Raw genomic sequence first — 22,063 nt, 5'->3', positions numbered from 1 at the left:
TCCCTATGTCGTCAATGTAGGCCACTGTAAAGTCACTGAGCCCTGCTAAGGTCTGGTCCATCAGCCTTTGGAATGTGGCTGGTGCATTTCTGAGACCAAAGCTCAGGACTCGAAACTCATAGAGACCAAAAGGGCTGCAAAAGGCAGTCTTTTCTTGATCCCTGGGATCAATTCTTAATTGCCAATATCCCTTTACCAGGTCCAATGATGAGATGAACCGACAACCCCCTATGGTTTCAATCAGGTTGTCTAGCCTGGGCATTGGGTAGGCATCAGGAGTGGTTACACGGTTTAATTTCCTGTAATCGACACAAAACCTAATGCTCCCATCAGGCTTGTCCACAAGGACTATCGGAGAGGACCAAGGACTAGAAGAGGGGACGATTATGTTCTCCCTCAGCATCTCGTCCAGCTCCTTCCGCACTTTGTCCCTATAGGGTCCCGTTACTCGGTATGGGGATACTGCCTGCGGGGGTGCATCCCCTGTGTGGATCCGATGCATCACTCCCTTCACTATCCCCGGCTTGTTGGAAAACACCTGTTGATATTTACTAAGCAGCATTTTTAGTTCTTGCTGCTGGTCTTGGGTGAGTGCAGGACTGATCTTTACCTCCTCTGGGTTGTATTTTACTTCCCCTCTACCCTCCCAGAAGGGTAATTCCGCTTCCTCACTCTCAGCTGCTTTTATCGCGAATAAAACCCTCTGTTCCCCTCTGTAGTAGGGTTTTAGGGCATTCACATGAACCACCCTCCTTGCTTGGTTCTCCTCCTGCTCTATTAGGTAGTTCAGGTCTGACATCTTGGAAATGACCCTATATGGTCCTGCCCATTTGAGCTGCAGTTTGTTCTCTCTGCAGGGCCTAAGCCAAAGCACTTCCTCCCCTGGGTCAAAGTGCCTCTCTCTAGCTTTGTGGTCATACCATGTTTTCTGTCTGACCTTCTGAGCTTGCAGGTTTTCTGCTGCCAGCTCTAGATTTCTCTTTAGGTCATCCATCAAGGTGTCTATGTATGTCACAACGTCTTGTGGGTCATCCTGGGTGATCTGCTCCCAATTTTGCTTGATCAAATCAAGGGGCCCTTTCACCCCTAAGTGTGCAGCAAACATGTCAGAGTGACCCCTTTGTAAGATCATGGGGCGATACTTTTCAGGCACCACCAGCTGACTTCTGATCCCATCTCCCCCTTTTGAGATATTCCTCAGGGTTTCTCTATATAAAATCCCCTTTTTCTCCAGAAATCTCACTGGGGTTTCAGGTGTTAGCTGGGCGTCAGTCACCTGTTCAAAACACTTTTGGAGAGTGGCGTCTGCCTTTTGCTCCTGTCCAAATCTGCTGTCTGTGGTTAAGGTTTCCACCACAGCTTCTGAACTCCCCTCTGCTTCCGTCTCTGGCTCATCATTACCCCCCTGAACTGTCCCTGTGGTGGCTTGTGAGCGTGTAATCACTAGCACCCGTTTCACATGTTCAGCCAGGTCATTTCCCACGAGCACGGCTGCTGGCAGAGTCGATGAAATCGCTAGCCGCCAAGCTCCCCTCCAGCCTTGAAAGTTGACAGGTACCTCTGCTACTGGCAGAGAGATTACCTGCCCCTCAATCCCTGCCACCTTCATGCTCTCATTTGGGATTATAAACTCCCTAGGAATAATATCTGGATGGCACAGGGTTACCTGGGAACAAGTGTCCCGCAGCCCCCTATACTGACGGTCAAGTATTCCTACGTCCACCCCGGCTGTCTCAAACAATTGAGAATCTGTTTTCACCAGCAAGCAGCGCTTTACCTCCACAAGAGGACCATTTTCCTCAGCCTGATCAGCAGCGGTAGCTGTTCCAGACTGAGTAGCCATGGCAACAGGCTCCCTCAGTGACACTGAGCCTTGCTCTTTCTGGACACAGAACACAGCTTTTGGCTTGGTCCCACTAGAATTCTGAGGCACCATTCCTTTTAGCTGCTTTAATTTCTCACACTCTGAGATTAGATGACCCTTTCCCTGACAGAAATAACATTTTCTGGTGTATTTTGATTCTCTCTCATCTTGTTTTGGTTTTCCCTCCAAAATCTGAGGTCTTAGTTTCATGTCTGAGGGCTTCCCTTCACCATGGGCCCCTCCCCCTTGCTGGCTTTTCCCTGGTCCCTGAGAGTACTTGCTGTAGGTTTCTTTGGGTTTACCTACAGATTTCCCCTCACCCAAGGGCTTTCTTATTTGGGAAATAAAATCTGCGATCTCTGCGGCTGCTGCCACAGATTTCGGTTTCCTTTCCCTCACCTGGAATTTCAATTCCCCATGCAGGACTGAATAGAACTGTTCCAGTGCTATCAAGTCTTTAAGCTGCTCATAGGTCTCTGTCCCTTCCTGCGATAGCCATTTCTCAAGCAGCCTCACCAATTGGGCCCCCACTTGGGTAAAAGTCTGTTCTGGTTTTTTTGTGAGGGACCTGAATCTTTGTCTCAGCTGCTCCGCATTTATCCCATGTCTGGCAAACACCAGTTTTTTAAACTCTGCAAAATCTTTCATCAGTTCCTCAGGCATCTCGGCATAGACCTCAGCCAGGCTACCACTGATTAAAGATCGCATGATGGTCATCTTCTCAGTTTCCCTCACTGAGAAGTCCACAAACGCTCTTTCCACTAGGGAAAAGAACACCTCAGGACAATCTCCCTTGTGGTACACAGGGAATTTCTTCAGGTCAGCTTTAGACAGTTGGCCTCCCTCAGAATCCCTATTGTTATTATTGTTCTGGTTCATCAGTTCCAATTTTTTTAATTCAAAGGCCATCCTTTCCTTTTCCAGAGCAATTTTCTCTCTCTCCCTCTCCATTTCCATTCTCTCTCTCTCTAATCTTTCTTCTCTTTCCAATCTCTCTATTTCAAATTGCCGCTGTTTCTCTCTTTCCCTTTCTTCTCTTTCCCTTTCCTCCATTTCAAATTGCCTCATCCTCAGTTCATGCTGTTGGGCTATGAGCAATTTTCTAAGTTCTGGGTTCTGCTCTCCTGTGCTGTCACCCTGCACTGAGCCAAATTCATCCTCAGAACCTTGGTCAATCTGGGGGTCTTTCACTTCACTCATTTCGGCCATCTGGCTTCGAGTCAAGGGCATAATCCCCCCTCAGAACAGGCTGCTTTAAAAAGTCAAGCCTCAAAATAAAACGACCACTTTTTTCCTCTTGCCTCAGAACCAGCTTTCCCTAGAGATTGCTGCTGTTCTTCAGCACTAACTTGCAACAGTATCGAGTCAGAGCCTACCCCCCTCTGCTGGGCCTCTCAGCTGGCAAGCTAGCTCACTGTTACTACGCAGTTTTGCCTCAGCTTTTTCCCGCCAAAACTAGGCTGCCTCAGAGCACCTTAATCTAAGTCTCCCCAGTTGGCACGTTCTTCTACTAGCGCACCTCCCCGTGAGGTACACCTAGAAGATTACCTACGCGCCTCAGACTGTCCCTGACTAGACCCCCCTTGCTCTGGGCACACTTGCCAAGGCTTTGCTGGACCACTGGACAACTGGACCAGTCGTATCCCACACGCTGGACACCAATCAATGTGACAAACCCAGACCTACTGGGATATGTCACACAGTTACACTAAGCTGCCACCAACCATTCCCTATAAGAAGTCACACAGACCAGGGATGGATTTTCAAACAATAAAAAGAATAAGGTTTATTTAAATACACACAGGGAAAAATAAACAATCAGGTGAATAGGATAAAGTAACGTGGCTTATTCTCACTCATACAAGCATACAGTTTGGTTCACCCAGAACCCTTAACTTGAAGCACAGACCCTGAACCTATCAGTTCTGGCTAACCAACAGACACCTGAACCTATCAGGTTGGTACTCTGACACACAGTAGTACCCTGTCTGACACACAGACTCCCACAACAGCTTCTTCTTCCCAGCTGCTGCTTCGTCACAACCCAGTGTCTCTCAGCATCTCCCAGTATCTCCCTTTCACCACACAGGCATCACATATATATACAGTACAGCCCCTCCTCCTGATGTCCCGCCTTCCACTCTCCATAGGATGGAACTTTCCCTCCAAACCCATGACAGACAGGTAACATCAGTGCTGTATGTAACAGGTTGGACTCTGAAAGAGGAGATTTTCAGATACATGTTGAGTCGTCAGGTTTCCTGCTTCTGTCTCAGCCTACACAATCTCAAACGAGGCTCCCTTCACATTTCTGCGGTGTTTCGACCCGAGCAATTGAAGCAGGCTGGATCAGGCTAAATAGGGTCACTAGGAGGTCCGGTATGCCATTGGGTGCATCCAGATGGCACACGGACCTCAAGCACCCCTATTTGGTCTGCGAGAGCCTGCTGTCAGTTTGCCAGTATTGTGAAATGCCTTTAAAAGACAGCTCCACTGAGGGCCTGAGGAAGTAAGGGGATGACTATATTTTAGAAAAGCAAACATCCCTTTGAAAACAGTGTTAGATACTGTGTGTGTATTAGGTGTGGGTATTAGGTATATCTACCTAATTAGGTGTTAGATATTATTGCAAGTAAACCTAACATGTGTATTAGGTATACCTAATTTGTGTATTACAAGTTAGATAGGTGTATTAGGTACACCTATTTAATACACCTGGAAAAGACCCTGATGTTGGGAAAGAGTGAAGGCAAGAGGAGAAAGGGGACAACAGAGGATGAGATAGATGGACAGTGTCATCAAAGCTACCAACATGAATTTGACCCAACTCTGGGAGGCAGTGGAAGACAGGAGGGCCTGGCGTGCTCTGGTCCATGGGGTCACGAAGAGTCAGACATGACTTAATGACTAAACAACAGCAATAAGTTGGAGTGACCTGATGGCACATAACAGCAATAACATGAGCTAAAACGGTAATACTATACATACATATGCAGCAGTAAACTTCACTGAGTTCAGTGTGTCTTACTTCCAGTCATCTCCAGCTCCTAAATGGAGTGCCTCAGCTCCATGTTTTAGGGCAGCATCAACCCCGTGGCCCAGTCACAAGCCAACAACAAAATCTAATACACCAATCTCCCTTGTTATACTATACCAAATGCTGTTTTTAAGGTGGTGCAGCACATAGTCACTGTTCTAATATACAGTACAGTCTAAAGAAATCAAAATATCTCACTTCCTTGGCCCCTCAAGGGAACCAAGGGAGTGTTTAATTTGCCAATATCCTGAAGTTGGCTCACTTCATAATATTGACACATTAAAACAGGAAGGCTTGCTTTGGTTTGTTTCCAGCCATCGCTCAATCTGGAAACAGACCAAAACAGGGAGATATTTTTGTGGGCCAGAAAACTGCAGGTAGGACTATTCAGCGGGTGGGCTGATTAGCTCTAGCAAATACGTCATCTGATTATGGTCTTTAGGAGTCTTTCCCTGCTGTGGACCAAAGAAGCAGGCTAAATACCCCTGAAAGAGATTAAGGATATGGTTAATTCTCTCTCAGTGACATCATAAAGGAGATATGGCTGGAGCACATGGAACTCTTCGGGGGTTTTAAATCATGGCTGCGAAGCTGTTTGAAATTGTGCCAGAAAAAAATGGTGGGGGGGGGCATCTCTACCTCAGCTCATATGATAAAGGCAGCTGGTACAGTTCCCTACCAAAGCAGGGGCTGAAGGAGAGCGGAATCAAATGATTCTGTTGTCATATCTTGATCTTTTTCAGGAGATCATGTGGTTACAAGGACATCAGAGTTGTTCCAACCCAAAATGATGCTGAACTCTGGCCACATGGTGTCCTTTGCTGGCAGTTTCATTAACCATCAGAGTAATATATTTTTGCTTTATTTTTTTTTTCCAAATAACACAGCTACCGATGCTTATCCCTCTTGTACTTGAGAATGTTTAAACTAAAAAAGGACCACGCTATGAAGTATTCCAGGTCTCTGATGGAATATTTTAAGGTAACCATCATTAAACTTCTGTTAAATTTCTATTCATGTAGAATAATGGCCCAAATCATCTTTCCTGGTGATGATGGTATAGCATAAAATAAAAGGCATAACTTTTGGAGGCAAGTGGCTCTAAGTTAATCAGGTTGAAGACATTAACAGTTGTATACAGAATTATGTGACTCATCATGCAACGGATGATGTCTATGATGATTTCTTAACTTAAGGCCATTTGCTTCCAAGAGTTGAACCATTTGTATGCTTACACAAGAAGATTTTGGCCAAAGTGTATATTCTCTTCCTTCTCTAAATACTACAAAGAAAATGCAGGCGGAAACATGGGAAAACCCTGGATGGACAATCTTTTTTTGGCAGCTTGTGCTCAGTTCTGTAGCATTATTTACGATACAACTACAGTGGACCCTCTACTTACAGAATCAATCTGTATTGGAATGGTGGCTGCAGGTCGAAAAGTCTGTAGGTCGAGTCTCCATTGACCTACAAGGCACTGAAAACCAATTAATCCCATAACCGGCCATTTTTGTTCCATTTTTGTTCCATTTTGTTTTTTTTGTTTTTTCTGGTCTGTAGGTCGATTCTCAGGCTGCAAGTCGAACCTAAATTTTGCGGCCAGAGAAGTCTGTAACTCGAAAAGTCTGTAACTCGAAAAGTCTGTAAGTCGAAGGTCCACTGTACAACAATCCCCCCCAGCTGTTAGCCATGCTAGTTGAACTGCTAGATATTTCAGTGGTTTAGATATCTAGCTGTGGAGCCAGATGTTGAGAGTTCGATTTTCCTCTGCACCTCTTTGACAAGGGCTGAATTCAATTGTCCATCGGGTGCCTTCCAGATATGCATTTCTAAGATGATGTTGATGATGCTGACGATGCTGATGCTGATACTGATGCTGATTATTATTGTTGTTGTTGTTGTTGTTGTTGTTGTTGTTGTTGTTGTTGTTGTTACTCTTACTGTTACTGTTACTATTACTGTTACTATTACTATTATTACTATTATTACTGTTGTTGTTGTTGTTAGGGTTAATAATAATAATAATAATAATAATAATAATAATAATAATAATAATAATAATAATAATAATAATAATAATAATAATAATAATAATAATAATATTTATTTTACAATATTTTTAGCCGCACCATTGCCAGTGGCTTCTGGCAATAATAATAATAATAATAATAATAATAATAATAATAATAATAATAATAATAATAATAATAATAATAATAATAATAATAATAATAATAATAATAATAATAATAATAATAATAATAATAAAAAGTTGCACCATTCTTGAAATCTGTAATCCAGGAAATAACTGTTCCAAATTGTGCTAACCTATAGATTCAAATGGGCCATTACTGGTTTAACATTCCAGAATTTCCCACCATGTACTATTTCACTTGAGAGCCAATGTGTTATAGAGCAGTAGCTCTTAACCTTGGTTACTCAGGTGTTTTTGAACTGCAGCTCCCAGAAACCCCAGCCAGCAGAGCTGATGGTGAAGGCTTCTGGGAGTTGCAGTCCAAAAACATCTGAGTAACAACGGTTAAGAACCAGTGTAGGATAGAGACTCAGATCAGGACTGAGGAGACCTGAGTTTAAGACTCTCCTCAGCCATGGAAACCCATTGAATGATGACAATGAGACACCACTACTCACACGTCTCACATACAATGAAATCCGTACAAAGGTTGCCATGAGTTGAAACCAACTTGATGGCACACAGCAAACTGTTTTATTCATGTTTTTTCAGATGTACGTTATGCTTCACACACAAAGCTGTTTAGCAGTTTTGTTCCTGTTCCTTCCTTCTAAAAGGGCTTCAATCTCTGGGCTGTGAACTGCTCTGTGATGATAGAAGAATAAGACTTTTTCTGAACAAACGTCATCAAGAGTGTCTTACCTTTCAGCACAGTGTGGGCTGGCTTTTAGGGAGAGGGCAGTGCCATATTAAATGCCATGTGGAGCCACCATTTTAGTTCCCTTCCCAGTCTGACTACAGAAAATCAATGTTTTGTTAACACTAGATGGGTCCCATGTGAAGAAGAAACTTATTCGTAGTGTCTCGTCGAATTCCTAGACAGCCAACATGATAATCCCAAATTCTGATGTTAAGAAAACTTTGGAAACTCGCTTTAACCTTCAAAGTCATCTACTGTGGCAAGCTGCAGTCTTCCAGAAATTGTTGGACTACAACTTCCATTCATCCTGGCTTTGGCTACAGAATGCTGGGAGTTGTGGTTCAACATTTGGAAGCTGTATTTCACCCAGCCTTGATATGCAGAAACGTTTGTTGCATCATGTACCCAGAAAGCCAAGCTGCAGCATGATTTGCCGCAGTAGAAATGCCCAGATCTTTTCAACAATGAGCCATCATTTCCCTTCCTTTCAAGTTATCATCCTCAGGTTTTTTGTGTGTGTGTCCTGATGAAAAGTTTGCCAATTTCCCCTGCAAAGTGAAAAGCACCCTTTGCAGAAGGAATTTTAGATAAGGATAATTAAACCACTTCTTCATGAAAGGTGCCTGATTTATTCCGAAGTTCGAGGATATTGCTTCTTTCATTGACTTTTATACTCCTACTTAGAGGCAGCTAATTATCCAACCTGGTGTTGTGTGGATTTCCGCACACACCCTCTCTCTCTTTTTAGTTTAGAAGAGATTATTATGTTGGCATGGTTCTATATATATGAAGTTCTGCTTTGCTGCTGAAACAGGAAATCTCTTGTCTTGCAACGATCAATATTAATGCAATTTAAATCTTCTTTTGTGTCTCTGTCTGCTGAGTGAACAAAGACCTAACTCTTGATTCCCGATCTTGGTTCTTCTTACAGAATTCATCCAAAGTTTCGCAGGCCCCATCCCCTTGGGGAGGCAATGGAAAGTACGTATTCTTTTCTTTTCTGGAAATTAGCAGTGAAATGGGATAGGGAAGGCGGGGGATTTCTTATGCTGATGAAGATTAGTTGTTATATTATAGTTAAATGTTCCATGAGTTACAGTGTGACAAGCAGAACAAGAAGAGATTCATGCGGATTGATTGATCCCCATTTCTTCATCCGTTTGGTTCTTGAAGCCAAATGAGGGCAATAAAAATAGCTGTTAATTGGGTAGAAAGTAGTACCTTGCCATTCCAGGATGCCTAAGTAAAGTTAATCTCCAGGGCAATGATTTCTCTCCCCAGTGATTTGTTCAGTAATGAAAGGCCGATGAATATTTCATTGATATATGATAAGTGCTGTTTAATAAAACCGGAGGCGTAATAGCAGTGAATACACGAAGGCACTTAGCCAGCCAATTATATGGACCTTTATATCAATGCTAAAATAGCCCCATCTCCAATCTTAAATCACAACGTAGTGTTGATCAGGCATACATTTGTATCTCACCTTTGATGTGTTTCCCTTTGCAAGGCACTGGCCTGTATTCTCACCCAAACAGGAGGAGCCCTGCTGTCAGCACAAGAATGAGCAAACCATTCCCTTATTGACATGGGCATTCTGGATCCTGTAGTCCAGAAAAGTCACTTAGCATAACTGATCTGACAGGTCTGGGATGGGCTAAATATTTCTAGCCCCAAATTCTCACTGCTCTTTGACCAGAGATGGCTTGTGTCCCAAATACTCAGCGCCCTTCACTACAGATGGCTCGCAACCAGTACAGGATCAACCCCACCCCCTGAAATTTAGGGATCGGGCACCCTGTTGCTCAGTCCACACGCCGCTCCTGTCTTCTTTCAGAATTGTTGAGTAGCTCAATGGTTGAGGTCTCCAGCTGCACAACCAGGGGGTGGGAATCAGATTCCCTGCTGGGCCTCCTTGATGGGCTGGATTCGATCCATAGAGGCCATTCTTGCTCTGCAGATGATGATGATTAGTGTAACAATTGTTGGCAGAGTGGGGCCCATAGCTAAAATCTAGTTATTAGTCCCGACTACAGAAGACGTCTTACAATGATTAGGTACTTGGTAAGTTAATAGCATTCCTTCAGTCAGTCAACATTAGCTGGGACTTACAATTCAGTTTATGTCTGTGCCAGATAAAACAGAGTATTTAAAAGGAGAGAAAATGGTGGATTGGGCTAAAATTCCATCAGCTTTACATGGATCCAAGTGATTAATCCAAAAGCGTTAATCATGTATGGAGCCAGAGGCTGGGAGTTCGATTCCCCACTGTGCCTCCTTGACAGGGGTCAGATTCGATGATCCGTAGGAACTCTTCCAGTTCTGCAGTTCTAAGATGTGGCCAAAAAAATGAATATTTGTTGAACTTTCCTTAAAGATGCACCATTGCAGTGGGCAGAGAATGCTTCCTAATTGCTGGCGTTCGAATTTTTTTTAAAAAATCCATACAAGCGCATTAGTGTGGCACTAAACAGGTAACTGAAGGCATAGCTTCTCAGAAGACATACTGCAGAGATGATTGGGTGCCAAAGAGAAAGACGTCTAGATGATAGCTCTTAGAGACTCCTATAGAAGTCCTCATAATCCTCTTTTACATGCCCCAGTGCTCCTTGCCCCATTCCATGGGGAGCTTTCAAGTCTGGTGCCCCATTTATGGGTGTGGGCTGAGGTTTGCAGCCAATTGTCATTCCACCCTATGCTTTGACGGGAGACCGATAATGCATATCGAGTGTTTTCTAACAGCCAGCTGGAAAATCATTAGAGCTTTGAGACACATTTATGTCTTATCATTCTTTTGCAAAATGGCTATACAGTGAAGCCACAGACAGCATCTGAGGTTGCAAAAACTCCAAAAATGTGAATGGCCTGTTTCGTGTGTCCGATTCTGAGACATGTTGTAGAAGTCACCCGCTTTGCCATTAGAAAGTGATGCTCAGTGTTCTGGTTTTTTTTTTCAGAGATGCGTTCCCTTAAAACTAGTTGCTACCTAGGGGTTCGTTTGACCTTTTCGTACATGGGTCCCCTGCATGCCAAAGGCTACCTGCAGGGCAGCTTCCAATGATATCATTTCTTTCCAAGATAAACTTTTTAAAATGTTACTCTTTTGGACTGCATCTTTCATCTCCACCCAGTATGGCTGGCGTCCCTACATTCTGGTGGATTACGGGACTCCTAGTCCAACCATAAATGTTCTTGAGCTTTATTCCAGCGCGCCGCCACAGTGAATTGCTCCGCCTCCCTCTCAAAACTGGCAAGATCATTCCACCACAGTCATAAGCAAACGTTGCCAGTGGCTGAAGGAACAACAAGGAAGCTTTTCCTGATGTAGACGCTAATCCTCTTTCCCTTTCTCAGGAGCACAGAAACGCCGTCCCCCATGTCTCTGAGCCCATCGCCCATCAGTAACCTTGGGAGCACCACAGGATCTGCCCCATCCTCCTCTGCAGGGACCATCACCATTCCTCAGCGCATCCACCACATGGCCGCCAGCCACGTCAACATCACCAACAATGTCCTCCGAAGTTACGAGCACTGGGACATGGCGGACAAGTTGACGAAAGAGAACAAAGGTAACTTCTTCTTGTTTCTCCCTTGCTTCCTCTTCTCAAAAGACCATAGCCAAGATCCTAGTCAACATTCACGTATCACTGATTTCCACTTGTGGAAACATTGGAGATGGATGACCCTTTAAGCATCCCATAAAAGAGGGTCCTTGGGGCCAACAGCTCATGCCAACCTGCACCTTCAGGCTGCATGGTCTATACCCCAGTAGTGGAGGCATCCTGCCTTCTGAACTTACAAAAGTTGAGCATGCCTTTCTTCATATGCTGTCTGCACTTCTTTTGTAAGTATGTGCATCAAGTAATGCTTTAAAAAAATGAAATCTGATTCCTAATTTTAAATAAATTATTGTAACAGAGTAATTGACCGAACTCTGCACTCTTGAAGTCATACATCCACGGGTGGTACTATGTTGAGTTTGTCACAATAGGGAATAAGAAAGAAAAATAGTGTATGAACAAGTTTTCTGGAGGGAATCTTGGGAACAAAATATAGCTCTGAGGGGGTTCGGTGTGAAGGCTGCTTTTCAAAACACATTGAGTGGGTTGAACAAAAGAGACCCACTCTTAGCTTATGAGTGGCATCTCTTGCTTTGGCCCTTCTCAACCCCCAGCGAACGTCAAAGTTGACTTTTCCAAAGAAGGTAGACAATGCCAGGAGAAACTACAATGGTAATTGAAATTATATTGAGATGTTGCTTGCCACGCGTCAGCTAAAAGTCTTGGCCTTCTATTTGCCATGAGTTCATGACTCCTGTTGAGGAATCTGATTGCCATTGTTGATATTGACGAATGTAAGAGAAGAGAACATGAACGATGGAGATGCTTTCAAGAGAGTTTCAAGTGCATAAGTTAATGTTGCTTTTAAAAAAAACCAGCTGCAGGGCACAGCATAGGTTTTGCAAACAGAAGATTTCAGATCAAATCCTGGTATGTCTAGTTAGATCTGAGGAAGAAAATCCTGTCAAAAAATAACACAGGTACACTACCACTCCATGTAGGTAGTATTTACATTAAATGGGCCATGGTCTGACTGAATACAAATTGGCTTCGTAACATGACCATTGGTTGGGAGCAAGGAAAACCGGAGTTTTGTTGTAAGAAAAAAAAATCTTAAACTGATGGTAGAACACATGCCATGAAGATACAATCTCTGGCATCACTAGATAAGGTTCAGAAAGCGTCCCACCTCAAATCCCAGAATGAATCAGTGTAGACTGGGAATGTATATCTTCATTGATTTCCTCCACAAAAGTGGGAATGAAAAATTGTAAAACATTTTCTCCCTGGCAGGCCAGAAGAGGGTTTGCGAACTTTTCACATTTTGGCCCCTGTTTTTGTGAAAACCCAGCAAGTATACGTGCAAAAATCATGCACTGTGAAGAAAATTCAGAACCTTGGTCAGAATCCTGTTCACAAATGTGGAGTGTTAACAGCCCTGCACTCTGCGTTTGTCTTGCAATATTCCGCTTGTAGTTAAACAAGCTGGAGACCACCCCATTGGAAACAATGGGAATTATCTTTCACCCAAGGGGGTAGCAAATTTCCCTTGAACAAAGAGCAGCCAAAGATGACCTATTCACAGATTAGACACTTCTACCTGTGGTTAAGATGCAACAAGATACCAATAATTTTGCAGAGAATGTAGGTTTTGGGCACCAAAAAGGTTCTTGTAAATGCCATTGCTGACCCAAAAAAAGTGATAGTTTTTTCATTTGTGTGTAAGAGAAAAGTATCTCACAGCCTGTGTTGCAAAAATGTGGTTCTTTGAGAAAGTGACTGATGGGTTATAAGATGCAAAAGATTCACAACTGCTCTTATTGGGTTTGACTTCATTCTCCAACAGATGACAGTACAGTTGAAAACATATTTTCTGCCACACAGTGCACAGAGTTACTTTATTTCTCATGCCCCCAGATTACTGCATTTTATTTTATTTTTCAAATAATTGACAGTAGATCATTTCCAAAATATACAGTATTGCAGTATCTTATGTGCAGCAGTCCGGAAGTGATTGGTATGAATTGCTGGATAGCTCACTGGTGTCTGTACACTGGTGCCTCACTAGACGATGACAATCTGTTCCACTGAAATCGCTGTTTAGCGAATAGCGAAAAGCATTTCCCCATTGGAATGCATTGAACCTGTTTAATACGTTCCAATGGGGAAGAATCATCATTGTCTAGTGAAGATCGGCCATAGGAAAGCCGCTTTGAGAACTGCTGATCAGCTGTTTAAATAGCTGTCTTGCGAAGCTTAGGTCCCGAAACCACCTGTTTTGCTAGGACGGAGGGAGCTGTCAAAATCATCGTCTAGCGAAAATCGGTTTGCGAAGCAGGGACCAAAAATTGTCCAGCGAAATTCCCCCATAGGAATCACTGTTTTGCGAATCGCTATAACGATCGCAAAAAGTCAGTGTCTAGCGAAAAAAACTGTCATGTGGGGTAACTGTCTAGCGAGGCACCACTGTATATGGGTATATGGCTGTGTAGCCAAAGGTTGGGAGTTCAATTCCCCAATGTGCCTCATTGACAGGAACTGGACTTAGTGACCCAGAGGGTCTATTTATTTTATTTATTTATTATTCGATTTCTACCCCGCCCCTCTAGACAGCCTACTCGGGGCAGCTTACAAGCAGTTAAAAAACATCATTTAAAATAGCATTAAAAAGCAATCCCATAATTAAATCAACAAATTTAAAAGTTCCCTCCCAGCTCTGCAATTTGATGATGAGGATGGTGGTGGTGGTGATGATGACGAAGGTGATGATTATTACGATACTGAGGTCATATTTCTTAATCTGTTAATGGTTTTATTTGATAAACAGTAAAAAAAAAACAGATCCTGCCCCACCACCACAGATAAAATAAAATAAAAGATAACTAGAAGTTTTTAAACCAAAGCAGATTTCATATCATTTATGCACTGCTTAAATTTTCATTTGAAGCAGTAAAGGGGAAAAAAGAATAAAAAAGAGAGAGAGCAATTATGTAGACTGGTAAAAAAGAACATATTTTACATGAGATTGCACGGCATGAATGTCATTCTTAAGAAAAACAAACAAAAGGCTATTTGACTAAATGCAGAGATAATCTAGTGATTAGTTCTGTGGATTGTGAATTTGTTGCAGTTTTTGCTTGGAAATGAGTCAAAGTAGTTCAGGTGTTCAAGCAGTGGAAAACAAAACATATCTATCTTATTCGTAAAGCTAAGTGCAGAGGGGAAACAGCTGATGAAAATGCAACTTCCATCTCTCTCTCTCTCTCTCTCTCTCTCTCTCTCTCTTTCATAATAATATAGTTTCTTTTGTTGCTCAAATACACCCAGTCTCGAAGTTCCTTTATGATGGAACCCACTCCATTTTGAACTTATGAGTGATACATGGAGGAAGATGTTGATGGTGGGGAACAATCTCCTCCTTTTAATATCTTTTCAATCCTCATTAGGTTTCAAATATTGTTTCACCTGCATATTTTAAAATACTAATAGCTCTACTCCTGCTGTTTCCTGCCCTGGCAGGGGACTAAACCCAATGACTGGTGTCATCTTTTCCAACTCCACCATTCTATGACATTGTACGAGCTCAAGGTGGACTGAAGGGACTTGGGCAGGCTCGTAAACTCTCTCTCTCTGAACTGCCACACGTGCTCACCATCACTGGAGACACACAGACATGAAGGTGGTGGTAGAGTTCTTGGAAGTAGGAATCCTGATAAATCAGAGTCCCCAGTCATGAGACTTCTGAAGTCACGTTCCAGTAAATGTTACCAAACTATCTGTAGGGTTCGGTGCTCAACATGGATAGATCTCGTATGTTGGAAAATCTGGAGGTGAGACTTGCATCACGTCCCACCTTCCCACCACTCTTATAAACCTACATATGTGTGCAGGGCTACCATGCTTTCTATGGGCAGATGTTTTTATTTGCAGCAAGGATGGACAGCATCTATTCAGGACCCCATTTGAATGGTTTCACCTGTTTTGAAGCCCTTCCAGATGTTTTTTGAATTTCAGCCCCCAATCAAGTGTAATTCACATGCACCTTGGTGTGGTCCCTGCAGTTAGTCATCTTCTAGCATTTCCCATTCCCAAACCAAACAAAGTGACGCCTGTAGAAGGGGGGGGGTATCCTTTAGATCAGTGGTCCCCAACCTTGGGCCTCCAGATGTTCTTGGACTGCAACTCCCAGAAGCCTTCACCACCACCTCTGCTAGCCAGGATTTCTGGGAGTTGAAGTCCAAGAACATCTGGAGGCCCAAGGTTGGAGACCACTGCTTTAGGTCATCTAGGGTCACTTTGTCACTTCCTATTAGAAGTCTGTCTTTTTCTCTACCTCCTGAATAAAGTTACAAATGATTGGTTGTTGTGGGTTTTTTGGCCTCTTTGGCTGTGTTCTGAAGTTTGTTCTTCCTGGTTTCGCCAGTCTCTGTGGCCGGCATCTTCAGAGGACAGCACTCTGTGCTGTGATGTAGTTTGCTCGGGAGTGCACAAGAGCACAGAGTGCTGTCCTCTGAAGATGCCGGCCACAGAGACTGGCGAAACTTTAGGAAGAACAAATTTCAGAACACGGCCAAAGAGCCCGAAAAACCCACAACAACCATTAGATCCCGGCCATGAATACATTACAAATGATTGTTTTTAGTAATTCTCGACTCACATATGTACAGGACGAATTCCCAAAATGCCATTTATTAAAATGGCTGTGCATGGGTTGTACAAACAATGTAATAATATCTGGAAGTTGGAAACACTGTCTTTTTGGGATTCTAGCTCTCAGAAGACCCACCAGCAGCAGCAGCCTAGCCCCTGATTATGCTGCATGGAAAGATCTAGTTCTGCCAGTGCAAAAATGTGATCTTTCCAAGCTCTGGATACAACCCATAATGACATTTAAGAAATAGGATAGTAATAGCAATGAACAGTTTCCATTAGCAGTCTTAACCTTGATTGGCAGGTAGGGTAGGTAAATAGGTAGGCACACAGAGTTTGGACAGCCCTCTAGATTTTTACTCAGATGTCACCACATGTAGGATCACGGAGCGCCTCTCTCTTTCCCCTGCTGCTTTCTGTTGTTGCCTGAGGATTTCAGTACAGTAATGTCGTTAGATTGAATGGCTGATGATCCTTATTTTCTGAAATGCTGCAAGCTAATGAAGAGCTTTTTCAAGAAAAAGCAGGAAGCCAATTCAGCGAGCAGTTGTATTTTGCAAATGCGCCTACGTCCTGGAGAGAGAAAAAAACACAGAACATGATCCTTTCCTCCTCTTTTACAGAGTTCTTCATAGACCTGGATATGGTGATGGGCCCATTGACGCAACACAGTAGTATGACCAATCTGGTCCGTTACGTTCGGCAAGGACTCCACTGGCTTCGCCTTGAGGCCCATTTGTTGTAGTGACTGCTGTCCTGGTTGTCGAGACTCCGTCCTGTTGTTTCTGCTTGGCACACAGGTGAACCCCGGTGGAAAGCCCTCTCTTTTTCTGGGACTGTATTCATCCAGCTTACTTTGGTTGCCTTTCCCCCCTGCTTAGAACAGAACAGAAAAAAAAGTCTTGTATGTTAAACGTGGAACTTTCCATAAATAGAAATACAGCTCCGGAGCAAGGTATGGGGTTCACCCGATTGAATCAGTCTGGATTCTCTGCCTTGTATCTTTTGAATCCTGTCACTCTTGCCATTTGTAACATCCTTTACGGAAGAGTAGATTCCCTGCAGTATTGCACTATGTTGAAAATATAGGTTATTAGGAACATGTCTTATCTCTGAGGGCATATACAAAAACAAAAACCTGTTCCCTGGCAACACAGGTGAAGAACCTCAGCCTGTTGTTCTGTTGAGATGAACTGTGCTGTTCCCAGCTTAGCCCCAGCGACATTGTATAACAGTGGTGATAGCTAAGATTTCAGGAATGCGGTCCCTAAAAATTAAAGTATTGAACCTCTTAATGCAGATATAGACATAGACAGACGTGCATAGACAAACACACTTAGAACGTGAGATTGCAATGGTTTGGGAAGAGTGTCATGTAGATGCCTCAACAATGATGGTTTTGCAACTCTGTCGATTGGAAAGTTAGAGTCAACAGCATAATCATGTTCTGAAGCCTGTTTCAACTCCATTTGGATCCATGCAATCGTATTTTGAATGGGAGAACACCTTTCTGCCTATTCTTTGGGACTCATCCAGATACTGCTAATCTAGATGGTCAAGGAAGATCTGAGAGAAGAGTCATTTGTTCTACCAGTGCAGGCAGTGGACAGAGATCCGTGTGAGCACAGATCTTAACAACTTCTGTTGGGAGCAGGTAATGGAGAGAGACAGTGGAACATGAATTTGACCCAACTCTGGGAGGTAGTGGAAGACAAGAGGGCTTGGCATGTACTGGTCCATGGGGTCATCAAGAGTCGGACATGACTTAACGACTAAACAACAACAAAACAACAATGGAGGGAAAGCCAGTGCGACATGTAGCTAGCACAAGAGATGAGGAAATTTACATTTGGGTCTGTAGCCCCTGAATACTCATTACAATGTCACCAATGGCCCTCCCATACGCTAGTGTTCTGACAAAAGCACTTTTGCTTGTCCACCATGCTAGTGTCCTGTATTCACTGCTGTTGTGTTTCTGAGATGCACTGCTCCCTTTGACATACTTCCTGTTCTGTGCATTACAATGTGTGGGAAGCTGCCCTCTCAGATCGTATCCTTTCCTCCAGTGTATTCAGTAGCAAGAGACACCTACAAGTGAGACCCCATTGTTGGCAGATAGAGCACTGTGAGATAAAGGGGCTCTTTGACCTTTTATCTTTCCATCCACACCTCAGCAAGAAGGTTGACATTCTGGGTGTCATAGCAGCTGATGTTTCTCTGTGTGTTTTATAAGCAAGGCTAGAGTTTGGAACTTTATTGCAATGGGTGAAAGTTGCTATTTTAAAAAAAACTTACATCTTCCTTCAAGGAACTTTAAAAAACATTAGTTTGATGATGAAGATAATGATGATCTAGATCTAGATACCTAAAAAGGGGTAAAAAAATAGCCATCTAAAGCAACATTTCGGAAGTAAACCATGAATGTTGCTCATTTTAAAAAAAAGTAAAAATAGAACTTGTTATTATGTTACTTTTTTAAAGTAATTATTCCAATGATTTCGTTATAAAAAAAACAGACCATCATATGTACCAAAATTACCATAGTATTTCCAAGCTCTGAGCAGGTTTTCTTATGAGTCAGGCTTCACCGGCTCTCCATACTTTCATCTGATTTTTTATGTCGAAGCTGTTGTCTGGAACATGACAAATGATGACTGTTCTCCTGAGGAGTTGAGGACTTTACAACTGAACGTAGCAACAGAATTAGTGGCATCTCATGTGACTCTGACGTTATGTAGTTGGTGAATCTCCTCCAGGCGTTAGTTTTAGTCTGAACATTACTCAAGCAGTCCATGGGGCTGAACTATATCCCTAAAATAAATTCAGCCCCTTGGAGAGCTTCTGTGAAGGTGAGGGGAAACCCTAGACTAGATTAACCAGTCCTGTGAAATTTGCATCTCTGGACTCCATGGTATGGTGAAGGGCTTTGAGATCAGAGGGTAATGTTTCCAAACAGGTCCATCTGAGCCTTGACATCATTGTATCTATAAGGTAAACACATCTCATGTACTTCATGAATTTGGACCACTCCTCTCCAAAGTTTGTGAAGTACTAGTGGCTCCTAATCATCTCAAGTGTCGCTCTGTGACCCTCACTTTCTCAGTGTCTCAATCACTCTCTTACACTTTTTGAGTAGCCACACTCTCATGTCAGAAGCTCTGTAGATTTTCTCTGTTGTTCCCTTTCATAAAAATGTAGTCACTGTGATTTGAACAATCTGGGGAGACTTTTGGGCAGGGGAGAGCCATTGGTAGACCAGCCACTAGTCACCTTTAAGAACAGGAGGAAAGAAGAAAATGCAACAGCAATCTGCTTATCCATGGTGGCAAGAGAGAAATCAAGAACCCAAGAGGAATATGATTGACTAGCTACTGCTAGTCAAATGGCAGAACTGGAAGATATGTTGTGCATGTGTTTATGCAAGAGACACAGCTGTGATGACACAGTTTGTAGTGCATCGTAAATAATAGCAGTCTTTTAGTGATGGGCCAAAGATCTAACCGAACCCATAAATAAAGGGAGTATCTCAGAATTTGCTTGCCTGACAGGTGGTGATTGCCGAGAGATGGCCTTCTAGCATGACATGGAAGGGTGCGGAGGAGAGGCCTCCTTGCCAAGTCCAGGACACAGGGTCACCACAGCTGGGATGGAGAGAGAAAGTACCCTTGACAACCTCTGAAAAGCCTCCAGGTAGCTTCAGCTGTGCTATCTGGAGCCCAAGTGGTGTCCTCTCCAAACACAGTGAAAATAAACACTTCTGCACTCACTTAACAGGGACCACAAGTGGCTTGTGACTGGGCCACGGGGTTGATGCTGCCCTAAAACATGGAGCTGAGGCACTCCATTTAGGAGCTGGAGATGACTGGAAGTAAGAGACACTGAACTCAGTGAAGTTTACTGCTGCATATGTATGTATAGTATTACCATTTTAGCTCATGTTATTGCTGTTATGTGCCATCAGGTCACTCCAACTTATTGCTGTTGTTTAGTCGTTAAGCCATGTCCGACTCTTCGTGACCCCATGGACCAGAGCACACCAGGCCCTCCTGTCTTCCACTGCCTCCTGGAGTTGGGTCAAATTCATGTTGGTCGCTTCGATGACCCTGTCCAACCATCTCATCCTTGGTCGTCCCCTTCTCCTCTTGCCTTCACACTTTCCCAACATCAGGGTCTTTTCCAGGGAGTCTTTTCTTCTCATTAGATGGCCAAAGTATTGGAGCCTCAGCTTCAGGATCTGTCCTTCCAGTGAGCACTCAGGGTTGTTCTCTTTGCAATCCAGGGGGCTCTCAAGAGTCTCTTCCAGCACTACAGTTCAAAAGCATCAATTCTTCAGTGGTCAGCCTTCTTCATGGTCCAGCTCTCACTTCTATACATCGCTACAGGAAAAACCATAGCTTTGACTATGTGGACCTTTGTCGGCAAGGTGATGTCTCTGCTTTTTAAGATGCTGTCTAGGTTTGTCATCACTTTCCTCCCAAGAAGCAGGTGTCTTTTAATTTTGTGGTTGCTGTCACCATCTGCAATGATCATGGAGCCCAAGAAGGTAAAATCTGTCACTGCCTCCATATCTTCCCCTTCTATTTTCCAGGAGGTGATGGGACCAGTGGCCATGATCTTAGTTTTTTGATGTTGAGCTTCAGACCATTTTTTGCGCTCTCCTCTTTCACCTTCATTAAGAGGTACTTTAATTCCTCCTCACTTTCTGCCATCAGAGTGGTATCGTCTGCATATCTGAGGTTGTTGATATTTCTTCTGGCAATCTTAATTCCAGTTTGGGATTCCTCCAGTCCTGTCTTTCGCATGATGTATTCTGCATATAAGTTAAATAAGCAGGGAGACAATATACAGCCTTGTCATACTCCTTTCCCAATTTTGAACCAATCAGTTGTTCCATATCCAGTTCTAATTGTTGCTTCCTGTCCCATGTATAGATTTCTCGGGAGATAGATGAGGTGGTCAGGTACTCCCATTTCTTTAAGAACTTGCCATGCTTTTCTGAATTACTGAAGCCCGTTCGCCATGACAAGGCAGCAATCTGTGAAGGGGACTCAAACTTATAGCAACCTGTGAATGAATGCTCTCCAAAATGTCCCGTTCTCAACAGCCCTGCTCAGTTCTTGTAAAGCCTGTGTGTTCCTTTAGGGAATCAGTCCATGTCATATTTTATCTTCCTCATTAATACACTCCATTCTGCTCAGGCCTGTAATTTTCCTTTACAAAATCCTACTTTCTCACGATGAGTCCAAAATAGGGCAGCTTCAGTTTCAACATTTTTTACTCCAAAGATAGGAAGTGCAGTCTCCATTTGGATTGGTGATTGAACCAAGGTATACAAAATGTCTATTTCAGTTTCTTCTTTGTCCATGTTGACGTTGTGTAGTTCTTCTGTAGTCATGATTTTTGTCTTCTTAAAATTCAACTGCAGTTATGTTTTGGCACTTTCTTTCACTAAAAGTCATTTCAGGTTGTTGCTGCTTTCAGCCAGTAAGATGGTATCATCTGCATAGCTCACATCATCAGTGTTTCTTCCACTAAGCTTCACATCAATCTAGTCTGGTTTTCCATAGGATATGTTCCTCATACAAACAACAGATAAGGGGATAAAATTCACCCTTGTCTGGCATACTTGCCTATAAGAAAGAATTCTGTCTCTGATTATTCTATCCTAACAGAAGCTTCTTGTCCACAATACAAGTTATGCATCAGAACAATCAAGTGATTAGTTACACCAGTTTATTTCAGAACAACCCATAGTTCTGCATGATCTACACAATCAAAGGCTTTGCTGTAGGCCATAAAGCACAGGCTGATCTGCTTCTGAAATTATTTGGTGCTCTCCAGTAGCCAGTAGATATTTGCAATACAATTTCTAGTGCCTCTTCCTTTTTGGAATCCAGCTTGAACATCAAGCATTTCTCATCCATATAAGGTAAAAGCTGGAAGTTGAGTCATGGCAACCGGACTTCTTTCTTACTAGGTTGAAACATTTCGCTACTCATCCAAGTAGCTTCTTCAATCTAGGGCACATAAGTTAAAAGCCTTTGTTGCAACACCATGA

General features: G+C 43.0%; 1 protein-coding gene across 2 annotated transcripts in view; it reads left to right on the top strand.

Moving 5' to 3' along the window:
* AFF2 (ALF transcription elongation factor 2) overlaps nucleotides 1-19,537 on the top strand; it is a 413,936-nt gene extending 394,399 nt beyond the window's left edge. For both annotated transcript variants that reach the window (XM_078380609.1, XM_072981115.2), the window contains 4 exons: nucleotides 5,789-5,882; nucleotides 8,727-8,776; nucleotides 11,150-11,364; nucleotides 16,629-19,537. In XM_078380609.1, coding sequence (XP_078236735.1) covers nucleotides 5,789-5,882; nucleotides 8,727-8,776; nucleotides 11,150-11,364; nucleotides 16,629-16,750 — 481 coding nt within the window. In that variant the 3' untranslated portion in view covers nucleotides 16,751-19,537. The remainder of the gene's footprint in view (nucleotides 1-5,788; nucleotides 5,883-8,726; nucleotides 8,777-11,149; nucleotides 11,365-16,628) is intronic.
* The last annotated feature ends 2,526 nt before the right edge of the window (nucleotides 19,538-22,063 follow it).

Source organism: Pogona vitticeps, chromosome 11 (genome assembly GCF_051106095.1).
Source record: "Pogona vitticeps strain Pit_001003342236 chromosome 11, PviZW2.1, whole genome shotgun sequence".
NCBI lineage: Eukaryota > Metazoa > Chordata > Lepidosauria > Squamata > Agamidae > Pogona > Pogona vitticeps.
Note: the sequence above shows the minus strand (reverse complement) of the source record. Positions and strands in the feature narration are given on the sequence as shown.